The sequence below is a fragment of the Stomoxys calcitrans genome, chromosome 2 (assembly GCF_963082655.1).
Source record: "Stomoxys calcitrans chromosome 2, idStoCalc2.1, whole genome shotgun sequence".
NCBI lineage: Eukaryota > Metazoa > Arthropoda > Insecta > Diptera > Muscidae > Stomoxys > Stomoxys calcitrans.
Genome location: NC_081553.1, coordinates 89,313,936 through 89,339,465, shown reverse-complemented (window position 1 = coordinate 89,339,465; position 25,530 = coordinate 89,313,936). Strand labels below are relative to the sequence as shown.

Sequence of the window (25,530 nt, the reverse complement as noted above, 5' to 3'; positions counted from 1 at the left end):
TTATATCACTTTTTTCACATTTTAAATATATATATATATAGTAATGTGTGTAATAATTATTAATAATAATAATTGCATTCATTGTTTATTATTCAGTTGATTGGTATATGTGTATTGGTATGGATGTATGTATGTATCATTTTTATGTGTGATTATATTTTTATGAATATCATTATTGAATCTGAAATCGTTAATCTGAAAATTGGAAACTTCACAAGACTTATGGTATGAGTTTTGCCACAAAAGAATTTATTTTGTTGTTATTTAGTAGTTTATAAGCTTCGGTTCGATTTCAAGGTTCATGTTCTTTGACAAAAGTCTCTAAACACTTTGGTATTTGGTTACGATACGGTATACGATATTTACTGATTATTGTGGCAGCTAAACATTTGAGATTAATGTAATTCATAAGAGGTATAGTATTTGCAGCATTCAACGCAATTAAATTATAAGGACGTTCATCTGATTTATTTGGTTGATCGAGATCGGCTCCATGGTTAAGAAGTATTGAAATAATCTGGAATTTGTGAAAAAGAAGAGAGTAATTAATTGGCATTACATTGGATGAACTTTTATGCAACTCACCTCATTGCTGAAATTATACGGTTGAGCAGCTATATGCAGGGCTGTGGATTTTACTTCATTTTTGGCATTAACATTCATGCCGCAGTCTAGCAATAACTTAATAACAGTTGCATTTGGAAAAATTACCTTAAAAAACCAAATGAGGTTAAAAAATTATCTTTGCCACTATCCATCGATTTAGAAATATTCTCATACACACACACACACTCATACTTACATTTAAATTTTCATCATTTAAGAGACCACTTTTGATGACATTTAAACGTGAGGCGCATAAATGTAACAACGAATCATTGGTGCATGCACTGGTTATATTGGCCTGCACCAATTTTCGTACGGACAAATAAACGAGGCGGGATTCTTCGTGCGAGTTGGATGTTGCAATCAACAGATATATGGCATGAGCAATGCATTTGAAGATATTATCGAAATTCTCCTGTTGACGCCGCGAAATGGGGCGTATCTGAAGCAGGGCATGACACTCGGCCACAGTCTCGGTGAGTAGTTTGAATACTGCCAATACATCTTTGAAATATGGCAATTTAACATTGCCAGAATTACTTTCATTCAAATCTGTGTTGCGTTCGTGTAATTCCAGCATAAGTCTTACTAAAGCCTGCGCTGCAAAACACGTATCGAAATGCAGCAGGGTATTGTGTTGAACACGAACCTCCAAGAGAAGAGTCCACAATTGAATGCAACGTTGCAATTGCAAGGAATCGGCATATGAAGCACCACGAAATGTTAAACGGAAGAGGGTATCCTTGTGGGCAATTCCAAGTATACGTTCACATATTAACAGACTTTGTATACGCATCGCATCCATGTCGGTGGAGATGTTGTCCAACTCTTCCAAAGTACGAAATTCCACGGCATTGCGATAGGCTTCGCGCAAAGGAACTTTGGGAAGTTTTTCTGTATATAGGATATAGACAGTTTTTGGTATTTTTTTTAGTTTCCTTTATTCGTGTGCGCTTTGGGCTTTGAGTCAAATGTTGATTTTGCGAGATAATTGTAAAAATTTATATATCAGTTTTGTCTACTCTGTTCCGATATAAACAAAAAAACACGCCCCAGAATTTGTCCAAAAAAACACTATGTTCATTAAACTATCGATATTTTCTTTCTAATATTTTTGCACCTTCTATGAAATGGTCTGGATGATGATTACGCCAACAGAGAAGAAGATAAACTATTCATAACCATCGAATGCCTGACCCGAGTGGAGGATAACCAAATTGCAAATTTGCACACGAAAATTTCTCATATATCAATGAATGCTATCTGATTCAAGTTTAAGCATTAACCGGATCGCCCTGGTTATGCCAAATGGCAACGGTTTGTCGTTATTGGGAAAAGTTGCATGTTTCTGAGAGACGGGAAGTGCGCCTTTCGAACAAGTGATTGGTTCTCATGTAAAATGGTTGCAAAATTGAATTTAAATAAGTAAAAGAAACGAATTGATTTAATATTGCAGCTACATCAAGTTATGGTCCGATTCGGACCATAGTAGAAGTCATTGTGTAAAATTTCAGTCAATTCGTATAAGAATTGCTCCCTTTAGGGGCTCAAGAAGTAAAATATCGATCAAGAAGTAAAATATCGAACCGAGATCGGTTTACACGGGAGCTGTATCAGATGATCATGGGAGAAGCCGTTGTACAATGTCGCTTTCGATAGCCGTATACGTTCAAAGGTATTACAAGCCATGTCAATCCCATGGCAGTCGGTTGTGCGTACCGGATTGACCCGATGAAGTCCTTCATCGGCAATCGCTGCCACCCCAGTGTACATCACACTGCTACAACAACAACAAGCCATGTCTGAGTTGGGTATCCCTGCAAAATTAATAAGACTTTGCAGCATGACACTTGCTGAAACACGTTCCTCAGTAGGAATAGGAAAGAATCTCTCTGAACCATTCAATACCAAACGAGGTTTCAGACAAGGAGCCAGCCATAAGTCGGTCATCGGAAGTAGTAACTATAGCCTTTAAAAGAATCGATATTCGAAATCCAAAATAGTTCCAAATCCAGGAGAGCACATCAGAAAAAGTTTCAGCGGTTCATTTGTGAGGTGCTATGCGAGGTCGCCCTGCTGAACGCGTTCGGACTCGGCTATAAAATTTTCTCTAAAGACAAAATCTCCATGAAACTTTCTCTGAATACACAATTTCTCTGAAATATTCTCTAAAGACAAAATTTGCATGAAATTTTCTCTAAAGACAAAATTTCCATGAAATTTTCTCAGAAATTTTCTCTAAAGACAAAATTTGCATGAAATTTTCTCTAAAGACAAAATTTGCATGAAATTTTCTCTAAAAACAGAATTTCCATGAAATTTTCTCTAAAGACAAAATTTCCATGAAATTTTCTCTAAAGACAAAATTTTCATGAAATTTTCTCTAAGACAAAATTTCCATGAACTTTTCTCTAAAGACAAAATTTCCATGAAATTTTCTCTAAAGACAAAATTTCCATGAAATTTTCTCTAAAGACAAAATTTCCATGAAATTTCCTCTAAAGACAAAATTTCCATGAAATTTTCTATAAAGACAAAATTTCCATGAAATTTTCTCTAAAGACAAAATTTCCATGAAATTTCCTCTAGAGACAAAATTTCCATGAAATTTCCTCTAAAGACAAAATTTCCATGAAATTTTCTCTAAAGACAAAATTTCCATGAAATTTCCTCTAAAGACAAAATTTCCATGAAATTTTCTCTTGATACAAATTTTCCATTACATTTTCTAATTATATTCGCAAAATCAACATTTTTGGTCTTGTAGCTCTCTTCATAACGTACCAATATAAGGAGTTCGCGAAGCTCTCAAATGATGTGCCAAACGCCAATGTAATATGGCCACACGGCTTTCATTGTGTTCATCTAAAAATGTAGATCCTAAAATATTGACAAAAGTTAAATATTTCCATATTTCAAGAAAAACATCACACTCGAACCTATCAACTCATGGGCTTCCGCCAGTCGTTCCAATGAATATTCCAAATTATTTCTTAAATAATCGAATATTTGATGGGCTCCTTTTAGGCAGGCTGTCCTAAGAGCATCGTCGCCATGACGGCTGACAGCGCAGGGATTGGCACCGTGTTCCAGTAAAAGCTTAGTTGTTTCCAGTCTAGAAAAACAAATTAAAATTTGCAGGTGTTTTGTGTTTTTTTTTTTTGTCATTCTTCGTTGGTTGATTCATTACAAAACAGCATACATTGTTGATTACTACGTCGTAGCACAGAGATAGAGACAGACACAATCTAATCAAAATAGTATGACTTTGCAATGGATTACGGACAAGTTTACTTTCATCACCTGTTGTCCGCTGTCTTTCTTATCTTAATATCTGTTATTATTACACCACCTACCTATGTTCCTGTATGGCATAATGTAGAGCGGTTTTTCCTTGTATGTCCACAGCATTGACGTCACACCCTTTGCGTATTAAAAATAAACACAGTTCCGGAGACTGCACCGAATTAATCAGACAAGTGCCACCATTTATATTGGGTCGTTTGATATCAGCGCCATTATCAACAAGAAATTTCACTAGAGGAAGAATTGCATTGCCAATGTATAATGCAAATATGTATGTATGAGATTATTATGAGTATTTGGAGTATAATTTTCTTTCAAGTTCATCGTCTTGCTTGCTTCCTTACCCATGTCCATGTGTGTCATGTAGCAGGCACTACGAACGGGCGTTGATCCAGTATCGGATGCTGCATTGATGTCGCTGCCAATTCTCAGTAAATATTTTACCATGGGCAAATTGTTGGAGACCGCTGCACACCATAGAGGCGTAGCAATGTGATAAGAACGATCCTCGGGTGCTTCGAATATTCCTTTTTGTTCGATGTCAGCCTCACATATGGTGACTAGATATTCGGCAATTGGCACACAACCACGACTGCATGCAATGAACAGGGGGGCACATCCGCCTCGCATGCGTCTGACTATTTCACGTCTTGTTTCGCGGCTATAGCTGCATTTCAAAGTTGACAAAAATGATAGAAGAGTGTAGGAGGTATATTAATTTCAGCATTTCGGGAATAATTTCTTAGCACTATATGTGGATGTGTGTGGTGGGATTACAGTATGAGTTGTGTTTGAATTGGTATAGCACAAAAAAAAAAACAATAAGTGGCCAAACTTAAAAATAAAGTATTTACACCTCTTATGTATCACCATGCTCTTCCTTTAGCTTTCCTTTCAGAACTATACGGTACCAACTTAAAAAAAAAAGTATTCACATCTCTTATATTTCACACCACTCTCTTTCTTCGCCTTGCATTTTAAAACTATTCGGTAAAACTTTTCACTCGCGCTACACTTATCGTTTAAATAATGGTTTCGATTTAAAAGAAATATTTTGATAAAAATTATGTTACTAAAAACTCAAAATAAACGAAATTTTCAAAAAAAAAACATTTTTCGAAACTTTTCAAAAAATTTAAAAAAAAATCAAGCTATAAAAATATTCGACATAAATTAAATTCGACAAAATACTATGTTAACAAATAAAATATTATGTTTTCAAATAGAAAAAATCATCAAAATAAAATCTGTACAAAAGGATTTTATTAAAATCAATATTAATGAAATTTAAAAAAAAAAAAATTAAAAATCGAGATGATAATTTTTTTTTATAAAAATCAAATTTTCACGGAATTTGTATTCAATAAAAAAAGGATAAATTTCGATAAAATTATGTGTGACAAATATCGCGCGGTAGCCTAGTTGGAAGCAAGTTCGGATTACCAATGCAGTTGTCGTGGGTTCGATTCCCACCAGTGGGCTGGTCTGCCGCTACTGTGGTAAAAATGCAAATTTTGCCCATGAACATTCCACTAAGAAACAGGATCAAACTTCTAACATATCAATGAGTGCAGTTCGATTCAAATTTAAGCTCTATATCTAAACTTGAATCTCTTAGCGCTGAGTGATATGTGAGATGTTTGTTCCTTAATGGAATGTTCCTGGGCACATTTGGATTTGTATGCAATAGGTTTAATGTAAAAATTGCAACTTTTGCCCATGAACATTCTCAAAGGAACAGGGGCAAACTTCTCACTTATCAATGAGTGCAATCCGATTCACATTTAAGCTCAATGATAAGAGGCCTCCTTTTTATAGAAGAGTCTGAACGGGGTGCCGCAGTGCGACGCTTCTTTGGAGGTTTACTTTATAGTTTTTAGAGCGCACAACAAACCGATTACTGGCTTAAGTGGATGTCCATAGTCTCTCTTCTTTTCAACCTAACTTCTCTCCCTCTTTTCAACCTAACCTAACATGCTGTATTTCTGTGAAAATGAGATTTCTATGAAAATTCAAATTTAGCTATACTTTCTAAAATACCCACATGGGACAACGTTGCTACTCTGTCAAGTTGTTTACAATCGTTACGAAGTTGCGTAGAACACAATGCATTCGACACTGCCAGAGTTTAAGCTTTCTTTCTTTGTTTGTGTCACTGTAAGCTTTTGTTGTAGTGGTATTAGGGATTTGTTTTCGCTAAACTCGATTTCTATTGGACTTGAGGGAATAAGTGCAAGTAATCAAAAAAAAAAGAGCTTAAATTAACAAAATCTTGTTTTGTTAATAAAATTTCCGTAGGTCGAAATTTATATTCGAAACTCAAAATAGCATCAATAATGCTCTTCTAAGAGAGTGAAATGAAAAGAAACATTTTAAATTCCCTTTTTTTGTTTGTTTCTCTTTCGAGACGAGCTTAAAGATCGGAGATTTTCTTTGCAAATGGAAAAGTTCCCATTATAAGAAAAATCTTTCATCATTAAGCTCGACACTAAAGAAAAAAAAAGCACATTGTGGAAAAAATTATTTTCGACTTAAAGCTATTTTTATCATATAAATATTTTTAAGATATGAATTTCACTTTAAAAAAGTGGCTAGTTATTCGTTTCCTATGCTCATGCATACCACTCACTCTTTTAATCGACTGATTTAAGAAAAAAAACAAAGAACCTAAACTAGAATGCAATCATGACACCGAAACTCTTGACAAAACGAAAGAAAAATTAACTAAAAAGATAACAAAGGCTTCTAGAAACACCTCAAACGTGACGTAAACAACTAAACAAAAGACAAAGACACTTCGATTTGGTCTTAAAGACAAAGCAATCGTACAATCTTCATTTCAAAATGTGTTCAAACATCGTTAATATTCAGCTGTTCCTGGCAAGAAATAAGAAGAAAAACAGGTGTCTGCTTTCGATATGTTTGATACAAACGATGCTAAATATCCAAGTTGAATATATGTATCTCGCCCTTAGCTGGGAGCCCGGTAGCGTCCACTGGTTGGGGATAGTGGAATGCTTCATACGAAGTAATTGTAATTGAAGTCGCGGACAATCAGTGATATCGTGTGAGAGGCCGGGTGGCAATGGCTCTTGCTTAAATACTGAGTGCCTATGATGCTGGATATGACAAGGCTATTTATTGACGCTTTAAATAACCAATGGCTCCACGTACCAACGGCGATCGGTCTCGTGAGTCGGAAGGACCTTGCCCACCTATAGAAACTTGACGAGCATAGCTACATCCGCATGCAAATGTGGCTACAACAACAACTACAAACCCTCAAATAACTAGGGTGTGGCTGTGTACCTGGTCGAATATCTCATTGCTAGTAGCGGATCTTGAAACGCCATTCTACGTTCGGCTAGTAGAATAAATGTTCTGTCATAGCCAATTAATGTAAGTAAAGTAAGTAGCGAATCCTGCAGACTAGTCTCATGAGATTTAATGGTCTTATCCAAATGACCATAGCAGAAGTCATCGTGCGAAATTTTAAACCATTCGGAAAAGAATTTCGCCCTCTACAGTCTCAATAAGTAAAATCGAAAGATCGATTTATATGGAAACTTTATCAGGTTATAGACCGATTCGGTCTGTACTTAGGCTAACTGTTGGAGTTAGCATTAGAAGTTTTCTTGCAAATGTTTCAGCCAAACTGGATAACAAGTTCTGGAACACTTTTCCAAAGGAAAGGGTAAATTTTGGTATCCTTTCCCAAAGGAAAGGGTAGTTTCAGTACCCTTTCCCAAAGGAAAGGGTAGTTTCAGTACCCTTTCCCAAAGGAAAGGGTAGTTTCAGTACCCTTTCCCAAAGGAAAGTGTAGTTTTAGTACCCTTTCCCGAAGGAAAGGGTAGTTTTAGTACCCTTTCCCGAAGGAAAGGGTAGTTTTAGTACCCTTTCCCGAAGGAAAGGGTAGTTTTAGTACCCTTTCCCTAAGGAAAGGGTAGTTTTAGTACCCTTTTACACAGAAAAGGATAGTTTTAGCACCCTTTCCTACAGGAAAGGATAGTTTTAGTACCCTCTCCCAGAGGAAAGGGTAGTTTAAATACCTTAACTAAAAGAAAGCGTAGTTTTTGTGCCATTTTCTTTGAAAAAGGATAGTTTTATTACAATTTTCTTTGAGAAAGGGTAGTTAGGTTAGAACCCTTTCCCAAAGAAAAGGCTATTTTTAATACCTTTTCCTAAATAGTAGTTTAAGTATCCTTTTCTTTGAGAGAGGGTAGTTTTAGTACCCCTTTCTTTGATAAAGGGTAGTTATAGTACCCTTTTCCTTGAGAGAGTGTGATTTTAGTACCCTTTTCGTAGAGAAATTGTAGTTTTAGTACCCTATTCTTTGAGAAAGGGTGTTTAGTACTCTTTTCTTAAAGAAGGGGTAATTTTAGTACCATTTTCTTTGAGAAAGGGTAGTTTAAGTACCTTTTACAAAGGATAGCTTAGCTTTAACACCTTACCCAAAGGAAAGCATGGTTTTAGTACCTTTCCCAAAGGAAAATCGTATTTGTAGACCTTTCCCAAAGTAAAGCGTAGTTTTTAATACCTTTCCCAAAGAAAGCGTCATTGTCTTTCAGAATGGGTATTTTGAGTACACTTTTCTTTGAGAAAGTTTAGTTTTATAACCCTTTTCCTTGAGAAGGGGTAGTTTTAGTACTCTTCCCAAGGGAAAGGATAGTTTTAGTACATTTTCCAAAGGAAAGGGTAGTTTTATCACCCTTTTCTAAAGGAAAGGGAAGTTTTAGTAGTATTTCCCAAAGAAAGGGGTAGTTTTAGTAACACTTCCCAAAGGAAAGGGTAGTTTAAGTAACTTTCTTTGAAAAAGGTTAGTTTTATTACCATTTTCTTTAAGAAAGGTCAATTTTAGTACCCTTTCACAAGAAAAGTATAGTTGCAGTATCCTTTCCCAAAGAAGGGGTTAGTTGTAGTGCCTTTTCCCAAAGGAATGGATTGTTTTAGTACCCTTTCCCAAAGGAAGGGTTAGTTCTAGTACCATTTCCCAAAGGAAAGGATATTGTTAGAACTCTTTTCCAAAGAAAGGGGTAATTTTAGAACTACGCCTATAAGAAAACAAAGGTCTTACAAATGCGTAGATACAAATGGCTATTATCGCAGATGACTAACCAAAAGATGATATGTTTGATATTCTTCATCAAAGAGTTCAAGAGAAAGCCTCTCGATCAAGCAATGTATTAGTCGAGCATAAACAACAGCATTTACGAAGATATGGTAATCAGTGTTGTCACTTAAGAAAATAGTTCCTACTCAAATTTAAGGGAAATCCTACGAAACCCGAGCGAAACCTACTAAATATTCTACAAGCCATAAATACGGTATATGTTTTATATCCACCACCAAAGAGTTGGCCATTTTGGCATTCCATATGCACCATATCAAAATTAAGCATTTTCAACCCTACAAAGTATATATACTATATAGTCCTTATATAATTATAAGCGATTTAAACATGTCCGTCCGTCTGTTTGTTGAATGCACTCTACAACCTAAAGTTCAAAGATGGCCTATATCATGATATAGCACCTGATCTTCCTATAAGAAATCTTAAGTTCATAAAAGTCGTGTTTTTACCCCGATTTAAATGAACAATTTAAGAATGTGAATTCAAAGATATGCCTTTTCTTCCCATTTTCGCCATTACAGTGAGTTGCATGAACCCCTCAACATCTGGGTATGACCATATAAATATGTGTACGCAGCTGCCCGTTTACAATTCTCATTAAATCCGGATTTAAGGTTCTCGCAAGGTGCTTTTGTAAAGGGAAAACAGTTGATCGAGCCATTAAATCCGAATTTAAAGAGCAGTGTAATCGGGGTTATATAGGCCCGTTTTCCGATCGAAGTCATTTAACGATTAAAAGCCGCATTTCTTACCCAGAATCTATGAAGATATCCCTTAACACTAGTACCATTTACGGTCAATATCAGAACTTATGCTGTTTTTTCTGAAATTTAAAGCTGTGAGACCCCTTGAACCAATATTTGGCCCCTCGGCATCCATGGTTGCAGCACTCTTAACGGATACACAGAAATGAAAAGAACTGAAATAATTTTGAGTTATCCCTGACGATTCACTTCGTATGTATACCGTGAAAAAACCTTCCAAAAATGGAGGTCAGCCTACCAACCTACCGAGAGAAATAAAACAGACAGACAGACGGACGACCGGACGAACATGGCTAGTTCGAACCAGATTGCCGAGACGATCAAGAATATATATACTTTAATTGGTCGTAGATCAATATTTAGAGGTGTTACAAACCGAATAGGAGGCCACCGTAGCGCACAGGTTAGCATGTCCGCCTACGACGCTAAACGCCTGGGTTCGAATCCTGACGGGACCATCAGAAAAATTTTCAGCGGTAGTTTTCCCCTCCTAATGCTGGCAACATTTGTGAGGTACTATGCCATGTAAAACTTCTCTCCAAAGAGGTGTCGCACTGCGGCACGCCGTCCGGACTCGGCTATAAAAAGGAGGCCCCTTATCATTGAGCTTAAACTTGAATCGGGCTGCCCTCATTGATATGTGAGAAGTTTGCCCCTGTTCCTCAGTGGAATGTTCATGGGCAAAATTTGCAATTTTTACAAACGGAATGACTAGATTAGTGGTGGTGGGTATAAAAATAAATGCGAAGAGAATCAATCAACATATATATATTAAGTAAGAAGCAATTTCATGGAATTCCTTGAATTTTAATGCTGGAAGTTGATAAATAAATCATTTAAATAAATTCAAAGTTTTTGCACATATTATTTTCGTTTAACTGTTACCTATGTAGGGCATTTAATTAACTAATTACTAGAACTGTGCGCATAAGACAAATTTGTGATGTCAATCAAGACTCACGTCAAAAGCTGGCAATACAAAATATGAAGTCCTGCAGCACACTATGTCAACTTTCCTAAAATAAGACGAGCCCTGATGGTGAATGCCATACAGCTCAAACTAGTCAGCATTCGTTATGTTAAATGTAATCAGAGCAATTATCATCATAACACGTGTATGGGCGCTTATATCCCTTTCAACGTACCGAGAATAGTGCCTTTTTCTGTAATATTAGTTTTTAATATTTCCTATGTGAATATTTTATTATCACCTTCAACAACTAATGAATTAGAATGACCACAGTCAATATTAGGGTTGTTTTATTTACCCCCTAAGCGGATTTTCTCGCTTATTTTGTATGGAGAAAAATTCTTATTTTGTGGCTTATCTTATCCCCGATTATTTAAGACATATGGTGTAATCTTTCAATCTGAATGACAATTGCTAAAAGAGGAAGAACGCAACATATATTGGGTTGCCCAAAAAGTAATTGCGGATTTTTCATGTAGTCGGCGTTGACAAATTTTTTACAGCTTGTGACTTTGTAATTGCATTCTTTCTTCTGTCAGTTATCAGCTGTTACTTTTAGCTTGCTTTAGAAAAAAAGTGTAAAAAAATATATATTTGATTAAAATTCATTCTAAGTTTTTTTTAAAAATGCATTTACTTTCTTTTAAAAAATCCGCAATTACTTTTTGGGCAACCCAATATATTTAATGGTTAAGCATTTTGGAATGCAAAAATAGCTACGAATTTTAATAAAATCCCAATTATGAAATCCGATAAACATTTATTTATGATAAAAATTACTTTTTTTGTTGTGTTGATATTTCATATCTTCAAATGAGTTTTGTTGTTTTGGTTGTTGTTGTAGCAGTGTGTTGTACACTGAGGTGGCAGCCCTTGCCAATGAAGGACTTCATCGGATCAATCTGGTACGTACAACCAACCGGCTGCCTTGGGATTGTGTTTTGGTTGTCGTAGCCACATGCTTTCGGATGAGTTGTAGTGTTGGTCAACGTTAAAATACAAAGCATTTAGCATGAAAAGCGTTTTATTTGTCCATAAGATAGCAAAACCGCGGGCTTGTTAAATAAAACACACCAATTGTAAAAGGGCATCAAGCGGGAATACAAAAGCTTCAAGGCGATTAGACTCAGAGGAAAAATAAACGCTATTTGCCATTTGCTTCATTTCGTAAATCAATTTCAAATTTTTTGCCCATTCGATTAAAATGTGGTAGGCCTGCTAATTACACGGCAATTATCAAGATGCGAAAGAGTATGTAAAGCAACGTTGAAACAGGTGCAGTTGAAAGGCTTCTTGTAAACAATTAAAATGTGTAACTTTTAGTTTATTTTCATTTAATTAAAGAAATGCTATGCTGCTTCTTAGTAGTAGTAAAATAAGATGAATTTTTTGTGGATTCATTTAACCGAAATAAATTTTTGAATAACTAAGTTTAGAGAAATTCAACAAAATATCTATTTTTACTCAAATCTCATAAATGACAAGAATTATAGATGAGATACAATCGAAAGCAGCTTTGTAATCGACAAGTATATGGTAAGTGTCGATCTTTCCCTCTTAGTCCTTTCTACAATTAGGCAAAGTATGTACGTCTGGTCTACGATGGATTTATCAGATCTATAGCCACATTGATAAGGCCCAATTATTTGACGACTTTAGAATTTTTGATCATTCAATACGCCCGAAAGTATTTTTTATGGGATGTGAAGTAAGATAATCCTCTGAACTTGACACCAACTGTCTTGTCTCGTTTGTGTGTACGGGACATAATTTTGTGTTTTACCAATAATGGCTGTTTCTATGCAGTTTGTGTAGATGAAGTAGTGAACTAACCCTAGCAGCCAAAAGATAGGTAAACTTAAGTGAGAATGGCACGATCCACATCGTTTGGATGCCGGGCCGTAGCGGAGTAAGAAATAATGAAAAGGCAGACGATTTGGCAGTGAAGGCCAGAGGACTGTCGTCAACAAACATGGTTACCCCAAGCCTTTTGAGTGGACGCAATCCGAGTTAAGAGCGTGGGTTACGAATGCGCATGAAACACTGTGGAACAACGAAACGGTCGGCAGGCCGATGAAAATCCATTGGAAAGATCCGGGTTATAAGACAAGGCTATTACTGAAAGAAAACTAGCAGGAGATCAGTAAACCTTTCGGTATCTTAGCAAGACACATAGGACTACGAGCTCACTTATGCAAAATCAGCAATTCAATTGATGGCATGTGTAGGGCATGTGGGGAAGATTATGAGACGTTGGAGCATTTCCTAGCAGTATAGTTTTTGGTGTCATAACGGGATACATAGGGCTACGAGCTCACTTATGCAAATCGGTGCGGCAAGTGGTGGCATGTGGGGAAGATTATGAGACGGTGGAGTATTTCCTATGTCATTACCCAGCTTTTGCGGCTAACAGACACCGGTACTAAGGTGGGGATACGATACCAGACATGAACCAACTTAGGGGAGTGAAATGGAAAACAATTAAGTGATATGGAAAACAATTTTGTCTTTAGCTCGGAATTCCTAGCTTAAAATTTTCTTTTCTTTTTTTGTTGTTGTTGTAGCCACATGTCTATATGTATATAGGTGAGCAAACTCTTTGCGGTCCAAAAGATCGATCGCCGCGGGAACATGATGGCTATTGGTTATTTAAAGGCGCCATTAACTCGTCTTATCATATCGAGCATCATAGGCACTCAGTATTTATGCAAGACCGGTGCTGCCCGGCATCTCACTGAGACTCTCTGCTGGATACCGCTGATTGTCCGCGACTGTCGTTGCAGCTACTCTGTATGGAGCATTCCACTATGCGCAACCCATGGATGCGAGCTAACGGGCGCGTCCACAGGTTGCTCCATACGGAGCATTGTATTGGGTTGCCCAAAAAGTAATTGCAGATTTTTTAAAAGAAAGTGAATGCATTTTTAATAAAACTTAGAATGAACTTTAATCAAATATACTTTTTTTACACTATTTTTTAAAAGCAAGCTAAAAGTAACAGCTGATAACTGACAGAAGAAAGAATGCAATTACAGAGTCACAAGCTGTGAAAAAATTTGTCAACGCCGACTATATGAAAAATCCGCAATTACTTTTTGGGCAACCCAATAGTTGGCACTAATTGTCTAGACTCGTTCGTGTGTACGGGACATAAATTTGTGTGGTACTTATAATGCCAGTTTCTATCCAGTTTGTACAGACGAAGTAGTGAACTAACGCTAGCAGCCAAAGGATAGGTAAACTTAAGTGAAAAATAGACAGCCTAGTCTGGAATCTCAAAAGGAATATATATTGGTGCACCTTGGAAGCTGCAAAACAGGATCGGGTCAACAGAGAAGACTCTCAAAACCCCGTTGATGATTAACGCAAGCTCGAACCTTCAGTAGAGATCAGAAGCCAGACTCCAATCGATGCGCAAACCATTTTGGCATACGATTTGTCGAATACCCAATGTGAGACATGACAAAAAAAAACATTCTTAGGAAGGAAAAAAAAGCTCCCAATCGAAACCCTGCTATTCAGCGCCAAAAAATGTAGCTGAAGTCATAAGGAGAGCCCAAACATCAAGGCTCTTGATGGAATATCGAACCGGCACGACTAACTATGGGCACTACACAACTTGGAAATTTAAGCTTTGATATGTGTGGTGTTCATCGTTATCATGAGAAGCTTAGTTGGGAACTACAGGGCGCGCCCACAACCTTCTAATATTGAAAATCTCCGCGGTATTGAGTGGAAAGTCTTAATAGAAGGCTGGGTGGCAACGGCTATTGCTTAAATACTGAATGCCTTTGATGCTCGATATGACGAGTGGAGTTATTGGCACCTTAAAATAACTTATGGCCATCACGTTCCCGCGGTGATCGGACCTATAGACCGGAACGAGCTTGACCGAAGAAGCTTGACAAGGGTCTCTACCTGAACATGCAAATGTGTGGTCATTACAACAACGGTGACGAAGTAAGCAGCTCCAATGTGGGCCACTGGAGTGAATGAGAACCAATGCAGGTACCTACAGACTTGTCAAATGCAGTATTAAGGGCCACAACAGTCATCGGCGACATCACAAATATTGACCAATATGTTTAAGGTTAAGCATCACTTTTAATTGTACACTAAAAAAGATGCCAACAGATGTATTACCCCAATTACCTACTTAACCAGCGGGAACCCCCTACCAGTGATAAGAAATGGAATATTTATATGCTCAATACAACATCTCGCATATATACTCACAGCCGCCTTATACAAAGGGACCAATCCCATGGCAGCCGGTTGTACGTACCGGATTGATCCGTTGAGATTCTTCTTCGGCAAGGGCTGCCGCCTCACAACACACTGCTACAACAAAAACAAAGGGGCCTTGCAACACATACACCAGGATATTGTTATGAATGCGTCCTCCGCCTCGCCACGTTCGCCAACCATTGCAGATGTAGAGAAAAAGATTACCAGAACTACTCTGGTCCAATTAGGAACGGAATGGAAAACTAACTGATGTTAAAGGTTAGATGTTTCTATCTATAACATTTACGCTACAAGTCTAACTTATCTAACTTTAGAGTCACTGGGGACAGTTTCAATTGAAGCGGCCATATTTCTGAATATATGTATACCTAAAGCCAATAGCAGAGTCAAAATGAATCAATCTTTCTATAAACAGTCATTCATTCATTCGTTTATGTCGTCATACAATCTACTGGTCTTGCCAGCTAATATTGAAAATTATTTGCAATTCCTCTTAGGAAACTTTCAAATACTCCTAAGCTACATTTTCAATACGCGGAAACTCTTACATCAGCCCTTTAAGCTGCCGAGAGCAAAATCTCACAATGTAAATGAGATCAGCAGAGAACACTGCCCTGGAAAATAAATAGACTACATTGTATGGGCACATGTGTAAACAAAGCATTTTGTGGTTTGTTTAGATAATTAAATTAAGAGTGTTATAGCGCTGGAAATGTATTGGCAAGTTCATTGACTGACTGGCTGACTTGACTTGACTGGTGAGTTCTTTTCAATGTTGGTGTAATAAATAAACAAACAAAAAAAGCAGGAGGTATATGATTATGTATGATCGGTGTAAACATATAAAATTAATTTATGAATGGGTAATAAAGATGATTTTATTTCTTGTTTGTTTCACTTACCTTTCAAGTTCTTCGCGTAAGCGCTTGGAGATGGTGGAATTTTCGGAGCATTTACGTATTTCCTCATGCAAGTCATAACTTAATTTGGCTATTTTCAATTGTAAAGGTGGTACAGGAAAAGCAGAACTGTTCGAATACTTGCCACCCACCTCAGCTTCGGATTTGACGAATTCCACAAAACTCATTAAAGGAGCTGGATTGGCCATTACTACACATATGTGATGGATAAGGATATTTTTGATGTCTCTGGGTGTGACGTCAATAGACAAATTAATAGTAATTTAGTTGTTTAAACGAAGAAAAAACAGGCAATTCCGCAGCACCAAGTTGTCACTACACAACCATACAACCAGCGATAATTATTATAATTGTATATATTTAGTATATTTTTTCGTATCTATTATCATCAAACACCAAACCACTAGACGTATTGTCCGACCGTACTCTGACAACGCAAATGTAACATGTAAACACCCAAAGGGATAGTAGAAAAAAATGCACCCACTCTGCTGTTGTTGCTGCTGCCAATGCAATGGGGCTAATTTTACATCAGTACATCAATAAGTCTGGCCACCTCCCTTTGAAACACCGCGCCCGCGCTTGCACTGATGGCCAGGTGTAAACTGAAGATGTGCAGAGGCAAAATGTATGTGCAAAAAAACTCTTGCCTTTTGCTATTATTGTTGTTGTTGCTAGCGCCGCTGTTTGCCTTCTCGGTCGTTCAATGCACTTTTTTCTCGTAATAAAGTGAAAGTTATGTATATGTGCGCTTTGCCAATATTCAATATGTAATCAATAATTGTATAATTTTGCTTTTTCGGTCTCTAATTTAGTATTAATTAGGTTTTTAGACCACTTTCACTATGCTTCCGCAATTTCGAAGGACTGCAGAAAATTTTTTCTTCTCAAGGGTATTTTTTCTTTCTCACACACTGACACAACCACAAATGAGTTAAGTAGTTCTTTCATTTATTGAATATATAGTTAACGCTGCAATATCACTATTTGTTTTGTTTTTTGCAATTTTCGAAATATTGTTTCTTTTTATTTTTTTCTTCCGAGCTCAGAGTTTGAATTTATTTATTCCCAATCGCTCTCGCTTGATGATTATCTGCAACATATGTCCAGAGAACGAAGCCGAGCTAATTTCAGTCAGCGCCGACTTATTTTATTTCACACACACGCCGCCGACGTTTTTATCGGCTCTTGTGGCTTAAATTGAGTCGCCGATCTCAGCAAAAAAACATCGGATAAACCATGACATGATTGCCAGGTAGATTATCGTAAACAGCTGAGTACAATTTATTCTCGCGAAGTGCACTATCTGTCAACGAGTGTTGGTTGTGTGTGTACTATACACACAAACAACGAAAAATGGCGCGAACTCATCACATACTCAAAATTAGAGTTGCACTAATCACTGATTTTGACGGATAGTGCACTCAATGTGTTGTTGTTGGCAACAGCCACTACCTGTAAATGAATATATCTTGGATGAAACCATGGATGAAACAATTAAAGGTGGTCTCATTTGTACAACAACCGCAAATCATACGGTGCAATCCGCCATCAAGCTGGTAATCGTTTTGCCAACACACACAAACAAATTTGTGTGCGTGTGTGTATACTTGTGCGTACATGAGCGGAGAATATGCGAGAAAGAAGATAACAACAAATAGAATGCAAAAAAAAATCTGACATCTTAATACTGTCAAACCTGACCGGCCGTTTACCAGCGGATTGCGTGAGACCACCTTATTAAATCCGCCTTGCCCACAACCCATACATTCCTGTGCAATCAATCGCACAAATATTTTTGAGGTGACCTTTCATCATTCACTCTGCCCTTATCGAAAGTTTTTTTTAAGAGCAGAGAGAGTTATCGGGAAACAGAACGGCACAAGACGAGTATACTAATAGCTAACAAAAACAGGCTTATATTATACTAATAAACTTCCTCTTTAACCTCTGGTCATTAATTGCTCAATCGAAACCAAATTTTTCTTCTTTTTAAGCCCACAGGCCCAGTGATTTTTAAGAGTGGTCTAAAATTATCGATACATTGACGAATCGATAAATCGTAGTCATTTTCTAAACAACTACCGAGTACAGAGGTACCGAGTAGCATAATCTACAACACTGAATGTACCGTTACTCATTAAATGGCGAATTTTCACTCAGTTTTCGTTGCGTCTTAACAAATTGCAGGAAGCAGATTGTAAATCTTATAAGAATCAGGGTGTAAATTTGTTTAGTTATTGTATTTTTCCGGGCAATTTCCAACTTCCGTTTGACTATTGTGATTGCAAAGCAGCAGTAAATATGTTTCCTGTATCGGTATACGTGGTTGGTTGAAAAACAATAAAGATTCAATTACGATTTTATGTGAAAGTATGACGCGTGTGTTACTGGCTCCAATCATGTGATTTGGAGTTTCCCAAAAACTTGCTCTGCTGCACCATATATACAGGTGTCCAACATTCCGATTAGTAAACAACTCGAAAAAAAACCAACGTAGAGGCATAAGGTCGGCTTCATGACGACATCTTTGTAAGAACTTGCTTTGCATTGGAACACAGTGTGTGTTGTTTAAAATACCCATGTCACATTCGTTTTGCAGTGCAATCCCTTCGGTAGTGGCTCGCGTTTCGGTAACGGCTCAAGAAGAACAGCAGAAATACAAAAATATTTTGTGGCAAGCAAACACCCGTTGTTAAACGAAATCGCAGTGTGTCGGAATTAAATTAATGTATGTATCGCAGTCTTGTATATAAGTTCGCGTTCGTTTTCAATGTTGACGAGAGTGTTTTGTGGGAAATAAACGCCCAATATAAAAAGAAATCGTAAAGTTTCAGAAACAAAATGTATGTGTGCTTCGCGTTGTGTATCTAAATTCGTGTTCGGTATATAGTGAACATTATCTCCCTGCGAAAGGCTAGGACTATGTATAACGTGATGGATTTGTTCTCGGTCTTTTAGTGTACACTGTGATCGTGCGTTCGGTATTAGTGTTAAATAATCAGACATCAAAGCAGTTCAGAATGGCACGCTAGGTATGAAATGTACATACCTATTTCTTATAACTTTCCTAAGCATGTAACTAAATATTTTCTTTTTAAACATAGGTACCGCTTTAAGAAACATCCTACCAACTATTTGAGGAAAGGAAATACAATCAAATCCTTGCCAGGTAAGTACTTTAAAATGTTTGAAAAAAAGGAAGACAAAAATACTTGCATCTAATATCCACCTCTAATTAATATAATAAAATTCCGTTCACTTCTGCCATCCGATACGCACACAAGGTTTGGCAGATCCGTAGACCTAATTAAACGGAAATTGTCCTACAGCATTAATGGACTCACCATTTGCATACAATTTTCATTAAAAACCCCTCGAAATTAGTTTAGCAGCTCAGAAGTCGTTCGACAAATGCCGAACTAAAGTGAATTAGTTTATCATAAATACACCATACATCATGTAGCAAAATGCGTCACTTCCCTCTTATGGAAAAGTTCTTTTCATTTTTCATAACTAATCTACCCACAAATGCGCCATCATAAGTAAGGAGATAAGTTAGGTAAAAATTGCTGCCTGTTATCAGACTCGCACCCTTTAGAAGGACTCAAACATTCGCTCTACTCAACAGCCTAAGCTTTTAGTAAGGAAATACTCATTTTTGCAAATTATGCCGTTTGCAGTTTAGCGTCTTTGGTGTAGGATCTATTAGCCCATATCATACGCCTTCTCCATAAAATATGGAGGGTTTACCAACTTCTCTCACTGAGACTCTCCGCTCGATACAGCTGATTGTTCGCTAGTGTCGTTGCAGCTACTCAGTATGGAGCATTTCACTATCCGCAACCTGTGGACGTGACCAGCAGCTTGCAGCTTAGCTTCTCGTGACAGTAATAAACACAACACGGATCGGATCTCAATGTTCCAGCTGTTCCGGTTGTTGTTGTAGCAGTGTGTTGTGTTCTATATTTGGTCTGCTCGATTCTGTTGAGTATCCATATCCAGAAACTCTGCGACTAAGATGGGGTGCGTCCAGAGGAATCTGGGTCTGAGAAGAGTGCGTCTGGCCGGGCAGTTAAGCATATGACGAACGTCCTGTGGCCCCCACTCACAATCGGAATCAGTGTTGCCACTCGAGAATATTATTTCCTACCAAAACTTAAGAAAAATCCTACCAAACGCGACCAAAACCAACCAAATGTTCTACAAGCCAAAAATGCGATACATGTTTTTATACCCACCACCGGAGAGTTGGCCATTTTGGCATTCTATTGGCAAGACATCAAATTATACATTTGCAGCCCTACAAAGTTTGTATATAAGATCGTCGTTTAATTCATAGTCTATTTGGACTTGTCCGTGCGTCTATTTGCTGAAATCACTCTACAGCCTAAAGTTCAAAGATGGCCTATATCGGGATATAGCACCATTTATACCGATCTCCCGACAAGAATTCTTGAGTTTATAAAAGTCGTACTTTTGACCTGATTTCAATGAAATACTGTGCCGAGTTTGAATGAAGCGATTTAAGGATTTGAGCTCAGAAATGCGCTTTTACTACTCATTTTCGCCATGTCAGAGAGTTGCATGGACCCCTGTACGCTTGAGTTTGGACCAGATCTGACCATATTTGTATGCAGATGCAATAGAGCCCAGTTTTCCGATTGAAGCCCCATTTTTTACCCAGAGTTTACGAAATTTCAAAGCCATCCATTGACACTCGTACCAGTTATAGTCAATATCAGAGCTTACTCCGAACGAAAAACTGATACCAACGGTTTTGGGAGTAAAGTAATACCAAAACATTACCTTATTGCACGCATGATGTAAAGCATTATAAATACCACACGGTATTGTTTTGGTATTAAATCACGGTGGTACCATTGATACCACACGGTAACAATCTTTCTTTCGGTGTACGCACTTTTTCCTGAATTTTGAAGCAGTGAAACCCCTTGTAACAGTATTTGACTCCTCGACATCCATGGTTTTATGCTGCACTCTTCACGAATACACAAAAACTGCAAGAAGTGAAATAATTTTGAGTTTTTCCCTGCGATTTTGTCAGTAAATGACTTGGTTCTAAAATGTTGGAAAAACGGTGGTCAACCTACCATGAAAATAAAAACCTACCTCCTTTGGTAGGAACCTACCAAAAACGGCAACGTTGATATATCCAGCACTGTGGCATCAATCCTTGCTCTGTATGAATTGAGGCGGCTGCATCTGCCGGATCGTAATTCAGCCAGAATTACTCTGGTTTGCCGGAGGTGGTAAATCTCTTTAGGTGCAATGGGAGGCGGACGTTCTCCAAGAATCACATTCACCCGGTAGCTATTCACCGCAGTTGCTACCGTGTCTGCATGAATGTTGTCTAGACCCGCTTGATCTAAAGATTCTCTCTTGTAGCGTATGTATGTAGATCTACCTCAAAGCTTCTGGGAGTTGGATACCTATTCACAAATGCTGACTCGGATGCTTTCTGCGATAACAGCCCGGAAAGTATTGCTTAGCCAGCATGTAGTTATGTCTTCGCACGGGTAGAATCTTTGTCTCCTGATGGAGGTGGTGCACGTGAGAACTAAGAAGACAGCTCGTCGCAGTTCGAAGAGCGGCATTCTGACAGATCTGAATATTATTCCTGTGTGTCACAAAGCTGACGAGATCACACTGGCGCTGCATAACATACCACAGGTCGGCTAATTGCTTTGTACGTGATCAACAAGGTTTCTTTGTTCGCAACCCAAGTGCTGCCGGCTAGTGACTTGACATGTGCTGTGACATGTGAGCTGTCAAATGTGACACCAAGTATTTTGGAACACTTAATGGTCGGAAATTGTTACCCCATCGACCATCACTTTTAGCTCCCTACGCACTTCATGCGTGTATGTAGTGAACAATGTGACTAAAGATTTGGTGGCAGATATCTTCACATCTCTTTATAAGATGCAAATTCGTTGAGGTAGACGTTCAACCTGTCTTAGATGTCAACAAAGGGTGGGGGGCCTGGTTATCCCATGATCGTACAATTGTCAGCATATGATACGATCTCAACGCCGTCTGGAGGGGGTTGAATGGAGGATAGGTAGAGGTTAAACGGTGCCGGAGATATTACCCAACCTTGGAGAACTCCCTGCTTCACTCTGCGGTGCTTCGATTTCTTATCCCTAAATTCCACAAATGACTGGTGACCACACAGATAACTCGCTACCCCCAGCATTTCAGGCCTGCTTGAGGGACGTATTGGCGAAGTCCTCAAATAGTTTGGCATGGTTAACCACTTCTAAAGTTGCCGACATTTGTAATGTACTGCACCATTTGGTATCTCCACAAAGCGGTGTCGCACTCCGGCACGCCGTTCGGACACGGTTATAAAAAGGAGGTCCTTTATTGTTGAGCTTAAACTTAAATCGGACAGCATTATTGATATGTGAGAAGTTTGCCCCTTTTACTTAATCGAATGCTCATGGGTAGATTTGGATGTTTTTACCCTACACCACTACTGTGGTACAGGGTATTATAACATAGTGCATTTGTTTGTAACACCCAAAAGGAAGAAAGATATACCCATTGATATGTATACCGATCGACCCAGAATTAGTTTCTGATTCGATTTAGCTATGTCCGTCTATCTGTCTGTCCATGTTAATTTGTGTACAAAATACAGGTCGCAGTTTTCATCTGAATGTCTTAAAATTTGGTACTGGCATGTTTTTCGACCTAGAGACGAAGCCTCCACCACAATATCTAAAAGACCAAATTTGACAGAGTGCCCCAAAGCGACTTAATTTAGCAGACAACTTTAAGTTGAAGAAATTTTCTAATTTCCTCGCCATGATTCAATCAAAACGCACGTTTTACTCGGAATGATAAAAGCCCTATGTTTCAAATAATGTATAACTAATTGTTACTAACGTAGATGATATCGCACTTGCCATCAAAAGCAGCATCTTGTGGATGGAGTAACGATTCCGTTGGTGGTCAGTATAGTTTTCGGTATCATCACGGGACACATAGGACGACGAGCTCACTTATGTCAATATTTTACTCATTTTTCTATTAAAGTTTGGAGCTTTTTGGGAAATTTTGTAATTCAAATCAATTTTGAACTTTTCTACATGAAAATTTCAAAAAAATACCTTACCATATGCAAAATTTTAAAATTTTTTATAAAATAAAGGTTTTAAGAACGGAATTTCCTACGAAAATAGACTTTTTCGCGACGATAAAAATGTATTTTTGTATTAAAATAATAAAAAATACCAACTCATAGGTAATAAACGAAAAACACAAACTGTCAAACAAATTTATTAGGCACTATCGACATTAAGAAAGGCGTATCTACTATGATAATGAAGACGCCTGGGACATTAACCTTACACACTAAACCAACAAACATAATCATCTTTTACTTTTCGCAATTGGAGCTGATGGATTTTCTCCTTTATAAAAGTCTTTTAACAATTCCATTGCCTCGTCTGCTCTTATGCCTCCAATGACATTCAGCGAATATCCAACAACTTTGGGAACATCAACCACTGTTTTACCACCGAAACGATCATTGGCACATCCATAAACTATTTCCTTCACCTTGAGATCATGTAGGGCAGCTGAACACATTATGCATGGTTCCACAGTAACAACGACAGATATCTCACGAAAAACCTCGTTCGCTGAGAGATTTTCATTCTTACAGTACTCCAATACTTGGTCAATGCATATGAATTCTGCATGACGGGTGGCATTTTTAGTGGCATTTACTTCATTGCCGCCACGGGCAATAATGTCTTCATTATAGACAAATACACAACCCACAGGAACTTCACCAGCGGACAGGGCATTGCGAGCTTCCACAAAAGCCTCAGCCATGTATTTTTCATATGCCATTGGGTAAAATTATTTGCTGTTGTATTAAAACTATCTAAAGAAATAGCATTCGAGTCTTCGACCACTTGTTTACAAACAAAACCACATGAACAGTAAGTGTTGTCAATGCATAGCAAAATGTTTTGTACATAAACGCACTGTGCAAGTAATTTTTATACCCACCACCGAAGGATGTGGATATATTCATTTCGTCATCGAAATAGCCATTTCCGACCCTACAAAGTATATATATTGTTGATCAGCGTGAAAATCTAAGACGATCTTGCCATGTCCGTCCGTCTGTCTGTTGAAATCACGCTACAGCCTTTAAAAATAGAGATATTGAGCTAAAACTTTGCACAGATTCTTTTTTTTTTTAAAGCAGGTTAAGTTCGAAGATGGGCTATATCTTGATATATCCCCCATATAGACCAATACGCCGATTTAGGGTCTTAGGCCCATAAAAGCCACATTTATTATCTAATTTTGCTGAAATTTGGGACAGTAATTTGTGTTAATCCACTCGACATCCTTCCTCAATTTTGCCTAGATCAGCCCAGATTTGGATATAGCTGCCATATAGACCGATCCGCCGATTTAGGGTCTTAGGCCCGTAAAAGCCACATTAATTATCCGATTTTGCTGAAATTTGGGACAGTGAGTTTTGTTAGGCCCTTCGACATTCTTCTTCAATTTGGCCCAGATCGGTCCAGATTTCGATATAGCTGCCATATAGACCGATCTCTCGATTTGAGGTCTTGGGCCCATAAAAGGCGCATTTATTGTCCGATTTTGATAAAATTTGGGACAGTGAGTTTTGTTAGGCACTTCGACATTTTTCTTCAATTTGGCCCTGATTGGTCCAGATTTGGATACAGCTGCCATATAGACCGATATCTCGATTTAAAGTTTTGGGCCCATAAAAGGCGTATTTATTGTGCGATGTCGCTGAAATTTGGGACAGTGAGTTAAGTTAAGCCCCTCGACATACTTCTGCAATATAGCACAGATCGGTCCAGATTTGGAATTAGCCGGCATATAGACCGATCTCTCGATTTAATGTTATGCGCCCATAAAAGGCGTATTTATTGTCCAATTTTGCAAAAATTTGGGACAGTGAGTTTTGTTAGATCGGTCCAGATTTGGATATAGATGTCATATAGAACGATCTTTCGATTTAATGTTTTTGGGCCATAAAAGGCGCATTTATTGTCCAAGTTTGTTGAAATTTGAGACAGTGAGTTGTGTTAGGCTCTTCGACATTTCCTTTTGGGTCTGAACGTCCCACTCTACACTGAGAAGGTTAAACTGATGTCTCTTGGCGGGCCATCAGAGAATTAGATAGCAGATAATTGTGTTTTCGCACTAAAAGGATTTGTCTCCTGGTGGAAGTGGTCCACATGTAGTAGTAGACAGACTTAGACTTAGTAGACAGCCAGTTGCAGTTCGTAGAGCAATCTTCTGGGAGTTCTGTTGTTGTTGCAACGGTGTGTTGTGTTCTATCTTTCGTCAGCTTGATTTTGTCAAATATCCACATCTAAGAACTATGCGACTAAGGTGGGGTGCCTCCAGAGGTATTTGGGTTTGAGACGAGCGGCTTTGGCTGGGCGGTTAAACAAGTGACGTGCGCATCCTGCAGGTTGGCATCAATCCTTACTATTGAGGAGTTGAGGCGGCTGCATCTGCCGGATCGGAATAGAGCCGGAACTATTCTGGTTT

General features: G+C 38.0%; 2 protein-coding genes and 1 non-coding gene across 3 annotated transcripts; all 3 read right to left on the bottom strand.

Annotated features, from left to right (window-relative positions):
• Window positions 1-228: 228 nt before the first annotated feature.
• Window positions 229-16,845, bottom strand: LOC106080852 (protein fem-1 homolog C). The gene is made up of 8 exons (XM_059361857.1): window positions 15,928-16,845; window positions 4,257-4,579; window positions 3,963-4,143; window positions 3,546-3,721; window positions 3,391-3,486; window positions 803-1,500; window positions 586-711; window positions 229-517 (listed from the first exon to the last, which is right to left on the bottom strand). The coding sequence occupies exons 1-8, from the start codon at window positions 16,131-16,133 to the stop codon at window positions 293-295; spliced, it is 2,031 nt and encodes a 676-aa protein (XP_059217840.1). The 5' UTR covers window positions 16,134-16,845; the 3' UTR covers window positions 229-292.
• A 5,938-nt stretch (window positions 16,846-22,783) lies between these two features.
• On the bottom strand, window positions 22,784-23,149 carry LOC106080617 (uncharacterized). The gene is made up of 2 exons (XR_009396894.1): window positions 23,090-23,149; window positions 22,784-23,017 (listed from the first exon to the last, which is right to left on the bottom strand). It is a non-coding gene; the product is annotated as an uncharacterized LOC106080617 (transcript).
• Window positions 23,150-23,212: 63 nt separating this feature from the next.
• Window positions 23,213-23,874, bottom strand: LOC131993965 (tRNA-specific adenosine deaminase 2). Its single transcript, XM_059361862.1, has one exon. It carries the CDS (start codon window positions 23,830-23,832, stop codon window positions 23,347-23,349), a length of 486 nt encoding a protein of 161 aa, XP_059217845.1. The 5' UTR covers window positions 23,833-23,874; the 3' UTR covers window positions 23,213-23,346.
• Window positions 23,875-25,530: the final 1,656 nt, after the last annotated feature.